The sequence below is a fragment of the Colletes gigas genome, unplaced genomic scaffold (genome assembly GCF_013123115.1).
Source record: "Colletes gigas isolate AHSC1104 unplaced genomic scaffold, ASM1312311v1 Colletes_gigas_Sc00008, whole genome shotgun sequence".
Lineage (NCBI taxonomy): Eukaryota > Metazoa > Arthropoda > Insecta > Hymenoptera > Colletidae > Colletes > Colletes gigas.
Window position 1 is genome coordinate 6,185,416 of NW_025106637.1, and position 16,889 is coordinate 6,202,304.

At 38.9% G+C, this 16,889-nt stretch overlaps 2 protein-coding genes across 7 annotated transcripts; one reads left to right on the forward strand and one right to left on the reverse strand.

Annotated features, from left to right (window-relative positions):
• Nucleotides 1–78: 78 nt before the first annotated feature.
• On the reverse strand, nucleotides 79–4,225 carry LOC122397085 (protein transport protein Sec23A). Of its 4 annotated transcripts, none has more exons than XM_043395956.1 (12): nucleotides 4,030–4,225; nucleotides 3,635–3,917; nucleotides 3,462–3,548; nucleotides 3,130–3,376; nucleotides 2,816–3,065; nucleotides 1,995–2,645; nucleotides 1,770–1,923; nucleotides 1,537–1,688; nucleotides 1,291–1,465; nucleotides 991–1,212; nucleotides 716–736; nucleotides 107–214 (listed from the first exon to the last, which is right to left on the reverse strand). In XM_043395956.1, exons 2-12 carry the CDS (start codon nucleotides 3,911–3,913, stop codon nucleotides 125–127), a joined length of 2,328 nt encoding a protein of 775 aa, XP_043251891.1. In that variant the 5' UTR covers nucleotides 3,914–3,917; nucleotides 4,030–4,225; the 3' UTR covers nucleotides 107–124. The 4 variants fall into 4 exon arrangements, with proteins under 4 accessions (XP_043251890.1, XP_043251891.1, XP_043251889.1 ...); XM_043395954.1 differs by having other exon boundaries at nucleotides 3,635–3,937; XM_043395953.1 differs by having other exon boundaries at nucleotides 3,635–3,949.
• Nucleotides 4,226–4,859: 634 nt separating this feature from the next.
• Nucleotides 4,860–13,997, forward strand: LOC122397086 (general transcriptional corepressor trfA). 3 transcript variants are annotated; one of them, XM_043395959.1, is made up of 7 exons: nucleotides 4,860–4,931; nucleotides 5,903–6,593; nucleotides 6,677–6,815; nucleotides 6,924–7,042; nucleotides 8,934–9,028; nucleotides 10,462–11,655; nucleotides 13,825–13,943. In XM_043395959.1, the coding sequence occupies exons 2-6, from the start codon at nucleotides 6,141–6,143 to the stop codon at nucleotides 11,543–11,545; spliced, it is 1,890 nt and encodes a 629-aa protein (XP_043251894.1). In that variant the 5' UTR covers nucleotides 4,860–4,931; nucleotides 5,903–6,140; the 3' UTR covers nucleotides 11,546–11,655; nucleotides 13,825–13,943. The 3 variants fall into 3 exon arrangements, with proteins under 3 accessions (XP_043251894.1, XP_043251893.1, XP_043251892.1); XM_043395958.1 differs by lacking the exon at nucleotides 4,860–4,931 and adding an exon at nucleotides 5,617–5,825 and having other exon boundaries at nucleotides 10,462–11,362; nucleotides 13,825–13,997; XM_043395957.1 differs by lacking the exon at nucleotides 4,860–4,931 and adding an exon at nucleotides 5,617–5,825.
• The last annotated feature ends 2,892 nt before the right edge of the window (nucleotides 13,998–16,889 follow it).

The following is a 16,889-nucleotide window of genomic DNA, read 5'->3' on the forward strand; positions in this document are numbered from 1 at the left end:
CGCATAATTTCTGTATATATAAATTCTTACTGCACTTATTTTATCCTTATATCAAATTAATTATGCATTCGAATGCCGCATCATGAAATCAATAGCGTTTCTTAATTTTGCTCGCACAAAATAATTAAGCTGTTGATGACACAGCTAGTTTTTTCAAATGCTCCATAAATATTTGTAAACTGACATCATCCGTTAAGACAGGTGCTTCACTTTCCTAAATTAAAAAAAATTTTTTAGTTAGATACTGTAATCGATAATCGTTTAAGTAACAAGGAAAAGAAGCTTAAAAGTCTAATTCCCGAACCAGTGAAAGCAAAACATACAAAAAATGATAATTTATAATAGACTGTTTTCAGAGAAAATGCCTTGTATATGTACAATAATGTTAAAATGTGTAGTTCACTTTGTGCAAACTTGTTCGATAATAACACGAAGGTGTGTTAAGCGCGAGATAAATCGATAATCCAGTACCTACAGTGTTGTACAATTTCGGAGCGATGTTCGATATCTATCGAACAACGTTCGATATCTTTCGTTAGATATTTCAATATTATTAGCTGTCAAAAGATACTGTGGTAAAGAAATAAATATTTTGTTGTAAATGTTACAATAAGGTATCAACTGTTTAGGTTACTGTCCCACGCAGTTCCATTACCAAAGCAATTAAAAGCGAATGTAAAATAGAATACAATTATCAAATGAATAGAAAACACACCCCATTGGGTAACGGCATCCCCTGGTAGCAGGATCACGGTGACATAAAAAAATATTAGTAACATATGATTGGTACAAACTTGTTGTTTATGGTATATAATCGAAAATGCATATTAACTCTGTTACGATCTTCGGGACATTTTTAAAATGTACGATCGAATCGAGGAACGCAGCAGAGTTACGTCAAATGGTGTGATACACGAGGCCTAATTATGTTGAGTCGTGTACGAGACGTAATTTATTAAATAAAAATAATTCAAGGTAAACTTTACTTACCGCTCCATAAGCGAACGTGTTATTATGAGTTTGACTTGGATTCACTTTGCTAAGTAAAAACCTAGCTTGCGAACCACCTTGTTCGGTATCGATATATCTAGGCGCGGGAAATCTTCCAGCTAAAATTTCGGCAGCATCGTCAACAGGTGCAGCTAATAATTGTCGGAAATTTTCATATTCCGGTAAATCTTGGTACTTTAATTGACGCCATTGTGCAATTGTCTGTAACCAATCGATTAATATCGAATCGTAATCGAATCCTTTGTTACATTTTATCAAAAGCAATAACAAATAGATTACCTCTCCATGGAATATAAGTATTTGGAAGAAAGTGTCCATCAACAAAATTCTGTCAGGTTGAATGGACGAAGTATCTAATAAAACGGCCTCTGGGGGACCACTGAATCCATAACTGTATAGGATCGGTTGCACCATTATTAAAGAATTCGTTAAATCTTCCCGCATGAGCATGTGTCTGTAATATTAGATTTAATATTCGATTAATAAGGCTTTGATTTATTAGAACATACAAGCGCGATAGTTTACCTGTAAAAACTGGTTTCATCAGGGGAGTTGTTGAATACTTGCAAGAATTGTGATCTACGTAAGTGATACATAAATTGGGGATATAAGGAAAAGTTTTCCGCAAGTCTGAAGCTATTTGGATCGTCTTTTGTATACTCTCCGAACTTTTGACACTGTAAGGAAAATGTTCGCAGATATAAGAATTATTTCTAACGCACATTCTGTCAATTGCATGTTTTAGAAAGAATACCGACTAGTCTGATAAGCATGCGATCAACCCATCTCAAAATATCCGGTCCGTCGTCGCTTTCTGCCTTAAATACTGCTAGTCGCGACATAAGAACAGTAGCTGCTTCTTGATCAAATCCAGCGCTTATATGATGCACGGACGTTGACGCATCTGCCCAACTGTAATTAGAAACATCATGATATCGAACTCGGTAATAACGTTTATCAGTTTTATATACCATTTTATTTACTTTCTGGCGATTGTAGTAACCCTGATTCTTCGTTGACCGCTACTATGTTGGTATTGGGTAATAAACTGTATGCAACCTCTTCCACCTTGTGGAATTGGAGCAGTGTGTTGATTCACAACTTCGAAAAACAATGCTGTGGTCGTAGAGGGCGTAAGGGAACAGAATTTCCATTGAGTCGTACCACCTAATCCTACTTCTTGCTCACCGATACTTGCGCCTTTCACACCCAGAGAAACGCAAGGGCCGATCGCTCCAGAAACTTTTATTTCTCGAGACGTTTTTACTTCTAATATCGCGTTAAATGCCATTTTCAAGTCACCTTTATTATCCTTAACGAACACGCGTTGGAACGTCTGTTTAAATAGAGAGGAATTAAAGGAATCACCCATAACCATGTGACCGCCAGTCGAATTGCAGCACTGCCTCATTTCTAGCAGGCCGGTTTGATCGAGAGCACATGAGTAGATATCTATTATGTGGCCATTGGTTGCTGCCCGCGATGCGAGAGCATCGTAGTGTTTAGTCGCCTTCTTCATATGCTTGGCATTATCTTTATGGATATCATGATGCGATCTAATGGGTAGTCTCAAATCATCCGTTACAACCTGACCAGGCCCTTGAGAACAAGGTCCGCCGATAAACAACATTATTCTAGAAACAGTATCAGACATTCGTTCGCTTCTAAAGATAGCTAAACAATAATTACAGTGATGCCTTGGAAATTGGCCGATTACTTTCCCCGCCAGTTCTTGGAACTGGCTTCCCGCTTATATATCGCCCAATATCCTAGGCATGTGTTACTGTATATGTAAAATCTATACCTAGCTCCTGTATTAGCATAACTAGCTTCCAAAAGATCAGTGGCAACAGCCAGCGCGACACCGGTAGATCGCAATGGACGTTTTCCTGGGCCTATGGGCCATGGATCGCGTTGTAGTTCTCCTAGAAGATCCGTTAAACTCATGTCACACTTATGGACAGGTTGTAAGAAGCGATTTGCTGGCGGTAACGGTTGTCCACCAGCTGCTCTCTGTTGGTTTAGATTTTGTCCTGGTACTAGACGACCTATGCCTATAATAATAACGAATGAATATGCTCTGTCGTTTTGTTTTTTTTAAGCAAGTACAGAACGTACCAAGCATATCTTGAACTTGTTTTGGTTGTAAGTCCTTAGTACCACGAAAAACGTAACTTTTACTACATCCCTCGCAACCCAATTCGTGAACTTGTACCATTCTTCCGAACGTAATAAGACCGATAAGAGCGTTCGGCGGAAGTAAAGAAAGCGACATTTGTAGCGAATCTTTAAGAGAACCGAGTTCCTCGTCGTCCATACACGTATCCACAACCAATAAGAAAATGGGTGGCAAACACTGTGCTCTCTAAATGAAAATAATAGACATAAGTAACGCATTCATAAAAAAATCAATTTTAAAAATTCTGTTACTTTAGATTATAAATATTTACCATTATAGTATATTCAATTGTTGAAAACATTGGAATAAGTTCAGCTGGTTGGTGTTGCTCAGAAATGGCAGCATATTGTGGAGGGAACTGAAAATTTTAGATAACACAAATATATGTTTATTACATAGAAATGATCACGTTTAATTCGTAGATAAAAATAATTTCATTCTCACAGGATTTCTTTGAAAGCACAGATTGCACACCCATAGTTTAGCACGGTAATCCACCTGACATAATGGATTTAAAATTGCTCTACAAGTGGATCTTGTACATAAAACTGGATCATATTGTATAGAGGGAAGATCTGGTCTTTCTTTAATAGGCTGGTACAGTGTTCCCAATGGTACAACCAGTCTTGTGGCATCAACACGCGAGGATGGCCAGACATTCCATGTGAACCGTACACCATCACGGTCTTCATTTTGCTGAATGAAATCTTCGTAAGTAGTCATGTTGCTGGAATCACCACAGACCATCTGACAACAGATCTAAACAGTATTTAATTCACAGTTCTTAAATATGTAACAAGTGATACACAGTATGACTAGCTATTGTAGGTTACACTTACCTGAGCGAATTACCACGTAATTATCGCGAATAGTCGATTTTGTTATCGAAACTATTTGAAATACTTTCCACTACTAAATTCTCATAATAGCGGCATTATTTTATAAACGAATCCATATAGCACAATCGCACGTTAACAGCACGACTCGTGCCGTCATTGAAGCCACGTCACTTGGAGGCTTGGAAGAAATAGTATGGCGCATGTGTCGAACGTTTTTTAATGTCACAAACTACATTTGAATAGAAGTCTGCAAGCAGGTAACGAAATTTTCGATAATTTCTTATAGACTTGTAACACAACGTTACAGTACTTTTACTGTTTCTATTTCTACGTATCAATTGTTGTCTTAAACATATTCGTATAAGTTTTAAAGACGCCTTTTAGACGTCATTTGTTACAAACGAAAATGTCCTTAAGATGTGTTTTTTGCATCGTATCTAGGCAGTAAACAGACATTACTAGGCGTTTTTGTACCGTATGTTTAAATTTTATTAAATAGTGTACAAATTGTTTACAGTTTTTTTTCGAAGTAATTAAATTATCGATACAATATCGATAAAGTGTCGTGTTTAGTACGTTGCATTCTGTGTAGGAGTTCGTTGCATGCTGTGTAGGAAGTCGGTAGACAATTAATATCTTTTAAAATTCTCTTATTTTTTCAAACAAATGGTGTAATAGATTTAGCTTTCAATATTTCGAAAAATCGGTAACACGTGAAATTATTAAATTGCTTCTCAATTATTAAGAAAAATGAAAATATAAAAAATCCAACAAATTCAACCCCGATGATAATCGTAATGTTCTCGAATATAGAGGACTCTCATTGTCTCATTCAGTCGATTCGCGTGGTAGCAAACGACGCAACGTGCCACTGTTAGATCACAATGATCCAGCCTGATTAGGTGAGAATTAAATAAAATAGGAGGCCTTCCGCGTTTCTTTTTAATTAAAATTGATGTTTTTACTCGTTTCTTCGTTCTTATGCCATAAAATTTCCTTCAAACATAGTTTGGTCCGTTTGCCACAAGATGGCTGCCATTTTACTGCCCACGTTCTTCGTAAATAGTTTTTTCGATTCAAGAATCGGAGTGTTATTTATTAAAAATATATCGTTGCATTTCAAGATTGAATATCGGTACATAGGGTACACGTAAGTTAGACACGGCGAGTCTTACGACGTAAGAACTGTTAGCAGTTCCACGATATTTTAAGTTCATAATATGTTATTATTCTAATGAAAAAATTTGCATATAATATTTATCGTATTATGTTGATATATATAACTAATATATCACATATTGTATTTAAGCGATATGTACATAAATGTATTAAACAATTAATGAGTAGTCTCTCAATTGAATTAATAATTTGTTAGAAAGTTTAAATAAATGCAACCAGTAGATGTCTAAACGACAAGAATTAATGGACATGCGTGAACAATTCGGCTTAACGAGTTTTCAAAAGTTGAAAGACAAGGATCGAGGTGTTATCGAACAAATAATCACGTTCCGTGTTTGGGAAATGGTAGGGATCCATTCAACCAATCAGGCGCGAATTGATAACGACCGATTCTGAATAGACTAACGGGCTGAGTGTTTACTGTCCGTATTTATTATTGCTACACTCGTGTTGTAGCGTAAGTTGTTAGTCGAATTTGTCCGAATTGCGAGCCCGGTGTACTAGAGTCCGCCTAGCGGCACGAAATTTCATAAAGCCTCCATGTCATGTACGTTGCGATAGTTGATTCGCGACTAACCTCTCATACGGTATAGACCGTTCGTAAAAATGGATAAAAGGTAAGATGCGAAAGGTACTGCATGAATCGCTCGATTTGCGATCGCTGTTCTATTCAACGAAAATGAATGTTCGTTAGATTGGACGCATCAAGGTCGGGGTATCGCGAGGATATTTCTAGCCACTCCAAAAAGACTAAGAAACGATCTAGTAGAAGGAGCAGCGCGTTTGGCCCTTGGACAAACAACACACAAAATAGTCAAAACAATGATATACCATCCGGTGTGGAGTATCAACACGTATTGTGGCAATCAAACGTGCAACAAAATTTTCCAAATAACGGGCAAAGACTGTTTGCAACAACATCAGATCCAAGTATGTGCGGTTATGGCCAAGTTCCAATGACATACACCATGGAACCTGTCTCCCTGCCAGCAATGTATAGGTTATACCAGCCAGTCCCACTGTCTGGTGTCAGGACTGATCATGGCAGACCAAGGCGGTATTACAATCAGAACCACCCAATGAATTTAGGCATGAATTCCGTGGCAAACGGTTATTCGAGTCTGCAAGAGAATGGTTTAGAATCTCCTATACCTGTCAACTATCAAAATGGAGACTATGCTAGTCTGCCACCAACTGCTAACAAAAATAATGGAATCAACGGAGATGAACTAGCTTCCGAGCACAGAAGGTATTCTGATCCTGGCCTTGGGTCTGCGGAGGCTCCAGTTCATACCCAGAGCGAAGATTCCGACAGTCTTGAAAGTGGAAGTTCTATTACAACCATTGGACGTAGCAATAAACTTGTTCTGTCTCTTATCGAACAGGTTTGTATCGCTTTCATAAAATTACACCATTGTATTTAAAAGGCATTAAAAATATCTGATACATTATATTGTATTGTTTTCAGATGACAGAATTGAAAAGAAGCAGTAGCCAACTGTTTAAAGAATTAAATGAAACAAAGTCTGAATTAGGTAGCATGAAGGCAAAATTGGCACAGTGTAAATACAGTACCTCTTCTGATTATCAACCGGGAATGTTATCTGGTAAATATTTGCAAAGATTTGTAATTAATTTTTCCGTATTAATAATTGAAACTTTCCGTATTAACGATTCGTAATATTAATTGCACTAATCGATTATGTATTTTTCAGATCTTATTCGGGAAATTAGGCAAGCTAACAAAGCATGCGAAGAAGGATTGGTCGCAAATGTAAAATCTATCGTGGAAGAGAAGCTAAACCAGAGGTCGTTAGAAGTGGTTAACTTAAACGTATGTATTTATTTTCTATAATCATTTCTATATCTATAAATACAGAATACCTCTCGGTAAACTATAGATATTAAGAACTATATAAATAGCATGAGTTTACGTTATATATAAAGAAGCCTGTATATCGTAGTACCAATTCACTCCTAAAATAATAAATGTAAAGCACTTGGAACTTTCCCCTACGTTCGTTCCTGTTTGTTTTTGTTAGATAAACTTTATCTCAGATCAGTGATTCGTACTGTTTGTTTTAAACGCAATTAATCGTACCGTTATTCCAGTTTGGTACGACCGAAAATATATTTACATCGTAAATAAATGCATTTCATCCCATCGCATCTTTTTAGATATCTGATCGTTCGGTTAGAAAAACTTTGAATTTTTTAACGAAGAATAGAACTTCGACTCGAAAGATAGAGAACGTGGGAACGGAAAACAAAGCGCGTAGAAAGCTAGGTATCCTCCTTTCTCGACTTTGCAGTTAGGGTACAGTAATGTGCCGCCTCGACCCGACGCTTTCGGCATTTTCACGTCGCGGTCATGGACATATTGTTTGCGTAGCATTCGTACGCTCTGTTTGATTAGGACGGCCAGGTGATCTTCGGTTCGCCCCTCTCACCTTCTCCTCTTTTACAATTTTTTTCCCTCGATTATCATCTGCACGCGAATTTTCACCAATCAAGCCCCGCTGCATGCGTTTTCAGACCTTGTTGAACATCGATTTCCTGTGTAATATTGATCCGCGTTCTTACTAAAAATTACACTCGAACGACCGGTTAATTAACCACTTCAACGAAACGATTCATTCGTGTATTATATCTTGGAAATCGTCGGTTCTATCCTGGGTAATATTATTTTTCCATAAACCTTAATTACTATCTTGTTAAACAGGAAGTAAGTCGAATTATTATTATTTAATTAGCCAAGTTTCACGGTTAGATTTCCAATCGAGCTGAAAAATTGACTCGGTCTCATAATTGGGAGTCGAACATCTCTGGCGGTAGGACTCGACGGTTGATAAAACCGGTTGATACCGGAGAACCTAATGTAGACGTAATACGAAATATCCGTGACGCGGTAAAAATGATTAGGTTTCACATAAGGGTGCTCCTACGGGGGCAAAAGTGTTCCCTTACGAATAGGGGGAGGCAGAGGGGCGAGGAAGGGTGAAGGATGAGGCACTTAGCGGCTGTCACGGCCTCTCCCTTGGCCTCCTTCCTTTCCCTCTTTCTCCGGTCTTCTCGGGTTTCAACCATCCATTAGCCTCATCAGCCGAAGCGATGGCCGCCCGCGCCATGCTGCCTTCCTCGCGTTGCCAATCTCGTAATTGAACCTTCGGGACTTTCCACTTTCGTGCATGTAAATTTTGCTCCTTATCGGCGACGCCCGATGGAAAGTAAGTACGTTTCGACGCGTCTAAAGGACCGTCGCGTCGCGAAATTCGTGTCGTCCAGGGATATTTATTCACTGTTCGATACATAAATCTACGTCGGGGATAAAAAGAAAATTTTATTCTTTATATGTATATATTTTAAAAATAGAATTCACGGAGGCGCACGGCCAAAGACCGCGAAGTTGTAAATCGTTATCAGGTAAAAATTGTAGGTTGCAATGTAAATTGTTTGATTTCTTTTGAAATCAGTCGCAGCCTTATCTGCGCCATGTATTATTGTCTCCCTTATCTGTTATCTTTATCCTCGTTTTCTTTCGATGAGAGAAAACCAAGATCTACAGCTATTGTCGAGCAAAAGTATCGTCCAACATCTGTCGTTAATTACCGTACAATGCTTTTACTTAACGCACAATTTAATATTTTTAAAATAATGGTTTTACGAAGACTACGATGCGTATCCTACGCAATTGCTGAAAGATGCAATTGATTTGTCTGTTTTAGAGTCAGATTCTGAAGTTGACGGAGGCGAAAGAGGAAAGCGAGAGGCGTATCGTAAAATTAGAGGAGGAGGTGGCTACGCTAAAGCTGAACGCAAAGTGAGTACTCTTTTTATATACGTATTGTTTGGTTTGGTTGTTAAAAGTTTGGGCGATGAATGTAGATACTCGGGGATTTTTTTTTATTTATTTTTTTACTTTTTATTACATACACAATTTTGGTTGTCGTTTCACGCGTTGATATTGCGTAGTACATATTTTGCACAGAACACGAAAGAGTTCGCATAATTTGTAAATGAACGACCAATAAGGTATAACGATCAATAAGAACATTTTTTTTTAAAGAATATTATAATATATCTCATGTTTATAATACGTGTTTCTAATAATTGTTGATATATTCTTTCAAGGTCCATAAATTTTTGGTCCAATATCGTCTTAATCGCAGAACAAATTGTACAAAAATGTCCACATTTATTAGTTAGTTGTGTGTGTAGTATCATTTTTATGACTTTATTACATATACCCATCTATTTTTCCTACTTTGATATCCCGCTTTACATGTTTATCGTTTTTAGCAACACAAAACGTTTCATTCTACCAATTTATCGGAAGAATGACATATAATAGAATATTATGCAATATCTTTAAAAAACGAGTAATTATGTACATTCTTTTAATAATCGAATAATTATTTCCATTCTATCATCTGCAATTTACAGAAAATATATGCGAAGAACAATAATTTAACTCGAACTATATTACGCGCGTTATTTCCACAAGTACATTTTTTTATTTCTTTACCGTTTATTCCTCCATTCTATCAACTTCAATCCATTCACAGAGGCGCTTCGAAATCACAATCCGCCTATATTCTTAAAATCAAATTAGTTATTACGTTTGCCTAACACGCTATTTTATTACTCTCCGTTGAATCGAAGATTCCACGAAAGCTGTTGACGTCATCAGCTTTTTGCGCCTTTTCTTCTTTCCCACCTGCATTTTACAACTTACCTAATTCACTGACGAAGGTGCTTCAGAACCATAATTCGACTTCACCTCGAAACACTGTCCGCATCTCTGTTCTCGCATTTTGAAAAATCCCTCAGTTTATAATTTCGGTCCAGTCCGGAAGCCGCTTCTAACCCAGACCTAACCCAAAAGCTGCAACTCGTCTCCAACCTTCGAAATTTCGCTTCTATTTCCTTGCACCCCTCAAACTGACCACCTGAATTATCCGCATGCCGGGTACACCGTCCTGCATACAGTGGCGGCTAAACTAGCAAAACCAGTGGCTCGTTAAATTCTTGGAAGGGAAAATCCTTGGTCGGAACCTCGTAACAGGAGGTTCATATCTTTGCAAGTTTCCCAAGACACGATACACGGTTTCGAAATGAAAGTATGACTCGTATCTAAGCGAATGGCCGCCACTGTACATACACAGAACACACGCACCGTGCCGGAAACATCCTATCCTCATGTCTCTGGCGAGGTGACAATTGTATAAACGGTGGACTTGTATTGGCACTTAGCAACGAAGGTCGCGAGATCGCAGCCTTCGAGGAAGAGACACTGGCCCTGCGACGAGAGCTCCAGGAGGCGCGGGCGTCGAAGACCCTGGCCGAGAATCACGTGGCAAAGTGCGTAAACGCAAGATCAGTCACGCCTGTATCTTTCGAAACGCCCTACGTAACCAGCACCCCCGTGCGTACCGCTCTATCCGACACCTGTAGCCTGGTCCCAGCCCTGGTCGTAGCCTCTTCTACAACCACTACCACTACCACTACCACTACCACCACTACCACTACCACTACCAACACCACCACCTCCGCCCCCACAAACTTTACCTCGTTTCTGCATTCCCGAACCGCGGAGCTGGCACACCATTTCATACCCGAGAAGCCGAGTCTTTACCGAATCGCTGATTGTAGTCTTGCGTCCGTCGACGCGTGGACCGTGGACGATAACCGTGGTCCGGTCTCCAGCACGCAGTCACCGAACGATTTGGATCGCGAGGACGGGACCCTGGAAGAGATATATAGCCCGACATCCGCGGAGAACAAGGCGGAGAACTCCGGGCAGGAGGATGAAGTTACGGACGCCAAAGCCACCGAGGACAACGTCGATCGGGTTTACCAAACGAACGAGGAAGAGGTCAGAACCGAAGACGACAAGGTGGATCCCGCGCGGTGCAAGAAAGAGGTCAACGAGGAAACGATGATGGCCAGAGGGCCGGAGAAGAGGGTGAAAGGTTGTTCGAGGAACGAGCCGAGCAAGAAGGAGGACGAGATGCTGCGCGGGCAGAAAGGGGCGTCGAAGAAGTCTAGGAAAAAGAAGGGCAACGCGACGAAGCGGTCGTTGAACGAGGCGGGCAAGTCAGCGTCCGAGGTCGCGAATGGTATCGCGGCGAGAGACGGTGGTAGCCGGAGAACGGTGAGCGAGGACGAGGATCGTCTCGATGACTATGAGACGAGCCGAGCCATCACCGAAATCCCGGAAGTGACCGTAGTCGGTGGTGGCTCCTTCATCTCGAAAGACCTCTGCTCGACGGGAATCCTGACCTCCAGAGTCCTGACAGCACCTTCACGCGCTACCTACACCACCGCCTACATTTAGGCTACGTACGCGCGGGGCCCCGAACAAAACGCAAACCACTCGTCGCCGTATCGCAAGGGGGGCTTCAAGGGCTTGCTAGAGGCTACTACTATGTACATGTCGAATAGCACGTAGGTCTATCGTTGTTTACTCCTCGAGTATGCTTCGTGCGACCCTGTTGGGCTCATGGAACGCTTGGTCCCTGGTTTCGTCTACCCATACGGTTCGCCCGAAACTAGACCTTTATTATATTCGCGATCGATTCTTTCCGATATCCGGCACTACTTTATTTTCAAACCTCCTGCAAATGCAAAATAGAAGTAAACGTGTAGCAATCTCTATACACAAATAACGTAGATGTTTGATCTGCAACTGGATCGTTTGCGTCGATCAAGCCTCGGACCATTGGCTAAACTATGTCTCTCTCTCAAGACTCATCTTCTTGAGCGCAAAGTACGAGAAGAGTTTGTGTTTTTGAGGAAACATTCTTTAAGAAATTATATTCTGAACGATTCACCACCGGCTTGGGGTTTCGCGATCAATTGTAGTGTACATTTTTAAGCGGGAGGGGCTGTAATTAACGATTCGGAGAACGTTTACGAAGAATTTTTTTTTAATTTATAACTTCAAAAGTTTCTATTGTATAGTTGTAATTGTATATTATTTATAATTGGATGAAACGCGATTGGCCACGCAAGGTTAGCTCTCCGACTGTGAATCTTTCGTTCGAAACACAGAGTCTGCTTGGAGATTTGCTCGAAGAGAGACGGGCCCAGTTTTGGATAGTAAAATGTTCGTGATCCTGAACGTTCCATTGATTATGGCTCGATTGTAGAACGATTCGTGTTTGTATATTTGAGTAGTGTAAATTATGTCCTTGTTTAGCGGTTAGCATGGCTTCGCAGTTTTGTCTAGCATGCGTTTAGTTTCCATGTTTCCTTTTGTATTAAATGTCCCGCTCGTTTCTAGATCCTTTTGCGCGTAATCGTGCGTTTGTCGAGGAATCGTATATTTTAAATATTCTTCAATTACCCATTCGTTCTGGTTTAGACATATTTCTCGATCATGTTTCGTTACGAGGGAATCTATTTTTTTATATGGTTTTTATGATAAGATCGAATGAAATTAAAAATGACAAAATGACCGATGGGTTTCTTAACGTATCTTACAGTTGGACAAATTTTATTTGCGAATAAAATTTATTCGACTCTATTATACAGTATTTTTGAAAAAGTAACCGTAGGTATCCTCTGCTACTTTTGATGGAAACCTTAGAATTTTATATTTTGAATTTAATTATAGAAAACATACGCTTTACGTAGATATAAGAACGAAACAGTGAACACGACTGATTAGTGACGAAAGTTTTATTGTAAAATATTTTACAATAATCTCGAAGACGCCAGTTTAAGAGTCCCGCAATGCATTCAATGTTTTCGACCATGTGAATCTGTCTTGTATTTTAACCGTCACGGGAGAAGCATTATTTATAAGCATCACTCTTAAACGTAGGTATTTAGTACGGAAATATTCTTCTCTTAGATCGTCGAGGATGGAAACGATAATAATATACCGTTATAACGGAATATTATGTAATGTTATAAAAATCATTGTTATTTTAAGCGATCGTTAGTGTATAAACTCGATTCAATTATGGAAAGCAGTCGGAAATAGCAACGAGCATATTTGCCGATCCAATATTGTACGAGGAACGGACTCGTTCTTTTTTTTTCTCTTTTTTTTTCAGCGATCGACGAGAGTTTGTACGCATCAATTTAATAAATGATCAAATATTATATTAATTTAATGTTTTTGTAATCGTCGCGTCCCGGTTGAAATTGAAATTTTCTTTCTTCTGCAGTTGTCACTCCATAATAGTGGAATTTCTGTCTCGAATTAATCGCTGGCGCGGTAACGTCGAACATCGCGACGATCGGAAAATAGATTCTCAACGTCTCTATTATCGTTAAAAATAAACGAGGGAAAAGGAATATACGTTCGAACCGCGTTCTCGGCGATCTATCAAGCTTTATCTCGTCCGAATGAACTCCACGTCACCTATCCTCGACCACCTCCACCTTAAATACCCTGCACAAAGTCCGCTATTGGGTCAGGGAAACCGAAACCGCCTGGTGTTCTTTCTGTTCTTCTAGCTGGCAGCATGGCTGGCAGCATGGCTTTCAGCTGAAACTGTTGCTTTTGCCGCTTCTAAAGACCGTATTACAGAGATTCCTTTGGGCCGATTAGCGGTGGAGGCTCGCTCGAACGCATGTAACGTGAAACAAACCGTGATTTGTCAGACTGGAGAAGCTGCTGGACATTCCGCGTAATAAGGTGATCGGTGACACGGACGAGGGAGTCGCTGGTGGCCCTAGTCTGACGAAGGCAAAGCGTGCACGGAGTGCCTCCTCCTCCTCGGAGGACGAACAGGACAACGGGGAGAAGCAGCAACAGGACGAAGAGGACGACGGTGACGTGGACGACCATTCGGGGCAAACGTTCAGGGAAAAGGGCATCGATCGGTTGACGGTGTTGGAGAACGGTATGAAACTCTCTGGACCCGTCACTGATCTTTAGCCTGGTTGGTTCTTGCGTCCAACGCGTGTTTATCGATCACAAAATTGTTTATTAGCCGTCCAACGACCCGCGCTGGAGAATATCGATCGTTTAGCCGCGGCTAAGGACGCTGTTTAATTTTTCAGCTTGATGTTCGTAGGTCTAGACCTTTTGTTAGTTGTTCGAGCACGCGGGAGAAACGATTGTTGCAATTCCTACGAGCGTCAATCTTTCTAGATCCACGATACTTGAATAAAACGTTCGAGGAATAGATTTTGTTAAATTTTTTGGAACCTGTTCATGGTTTTTAGGCTGAAGAATGTTTGGGCCTTTGGAAGAAAGGCTATGCTTGTTTTGTTGATTAGCGATCGTTAGGGTTAGATGATGTTCTAGATGTGGATCTGATCTGGAGTAGTACCAAACTCTTTGGATCTTATAGATACTCTGTTGATCAATTTGGATAGCAATTTTTTACACTGTTGTGTTCGGAGGAACTCGTCTAGGAATGTTTTTACACGATGGATTTCGTGTTGTCCATAATGTTTAAGAGATCTGTTTGTTGGAATCGCTTCTTTGATTATTTTCCCACGCGGAGGATCGAATTTAGATGTTTTTAATATGTTTCGCGTAGAATGAAGGGCATGCCACGAGGAAGCGTATTCAATTGCATTGAATCGTTTGGAAAATTCATGGTACTTAAAGGTTAATGATTTGCTGCTAGGGATTAAGTAATGTACCTAACCGTACGAGCAATTAGCGTTAAAATTTTGTATATGGAAGTCTTCTTGTCTGTAACCTTTAAATAATTGCATGGCTTATTATGCATGCACGATAATCGATAATCATGTTACTCTTAAATATTTTCGAAATGAAACGTAAGAAGACGTTCAGAAATATCGGATACCGGGGAAAGTTTGTGTGTGAGTTTACATTAGAATCGTCAAATATAATTGTTGAAAACCTCCCATTCGACATTCGTTATCTGTTGCAATCTCGTTTGACGATGATTTTAAAATAGTCTCGTTGCAAGAATCTGACGATGTCAAGTATTATTTGCACGTAATACTCGTATTTTTCGTTTTGTGTTGTTATAAATAATTTTTCGAAGGTCCTCGGTGTATACGATAAAGTATATCCAACAGTTACTGAAGAAGCAACTATTTACATAAAAATGGATCGGAGAAGACCTTAAGAAGTTTAGCACAGTTGAAATATTGCAGCTAAAAATATTTCGAATATATTAATGTTCCTCTTGTTGCTTTATTCTTTCATTTATTTTCGTTACGTTAGACTATTATTCCTCGATTAAGCGGAAAAGGGTTTACAGTGCACTAGCAATATCGATTCTCACGTACAATTTAGAATATTATTATATAATACATTATATACTCAGCATCATACGATATCTAGAGAAATAATAGCTTTTAGAATATATACATACAGCGGTACTGTATTTCTCTTCACTCTCTTTATTTTCTTTGACGTATTGAATAATGTTCGCTACCACCAAATTCCAACAGAGTATAATTTTTCTGTAGCTTTCACAACTCACGATGTGCAACGACTTTGATGTCATGTTTTTGTTTTTCTATAGGTTTCTCGTTGTCTTAAAAAATCCCCAGTTTCTAATAACGAAAAGATATATTTTTTTAAGGTAGATAAAATTAAGGTAAATAAAACGTACATGTGTATGCACGTAGAACCTTAAGATCGAGCAACAAGATTTTCGTAGAATTAAAATTCCTCGTGGAAAGCAGTATTTTCATAAAGTAAAAGTGATATTACTTTCGTCCCTGAGCGTTGGAAAATATTTCCTACGATTTACTTTCTATTTTTTATATCCTATACACGAACGTAGCAGAGAGCGTGAAGAGTTAGCTGCAACGATGAACAATTTTGTTTATCGTTACGGCAATTAAAATGATCGGAGGATTATCTACACGATCTATTTATCGCTTTCAATTTTCTACACAGTATACAGAGCGTTCCATATTCGTAGAATAAAATTCAAACTCAAATTCCTCGCGGGGAAATACATCGAAGTTTCAGTGCCGTGTTCTATTTTCGTAAAAGTTTTTCTAGTTCGATCAAAGGATTATTGGTATAACTCGTGTATTTCTTAGTTTTTTAATTATTTCTTTAAGAACATGTACGATCGATCGTGCGTCGTAGGGCGAATTAGTATCGTTTAATTAAATCGATTCGCAATAATGTAATTATATGCGTATTTCAGAATGACAAGTAATTTATAAACAAAACGAACGAAACCATGAAAATATTTAGCGATTAATAGTATACGAGAAACTGTAAAGAACGAACTACGACGAAGAGAATGTTAAAAGGTTAACATAACGTTTTAGTTTGTATTTGACATTGAATTCTGATTTTCAAAAAATAAAGAACGAGTGTTCGTTCAAATTTATATAGTCGATAAAATGGCTTTTCATTAAAATCTCATCGGTCGAGGAGGCATTTAGTAATCAATTTGCAATATCTGATAGTTGCTTTGTTTAATCGATTTACTATTATTTTGTTTCCCGTGTATTTAAAATATTTTGTCTCGTGAAGCCTCTAATCGCTATTTTAGCGATATTTAAATTTTAATTAAAAAACTGACTCGCTCATCAAATTTCTATCAGCGTATTAATATACGAAGATATCGAAGCAATATTTCAAATTAAATCAATTTTTTAAAGTCAACTCTTTGCAACATTTGATTTATATATTTTTATAAGATATATAATAATAAGGTACATAACAATAATGTCTTAAGAATGAGACATCTAATGATTGAGTTTTGGTGATAAAA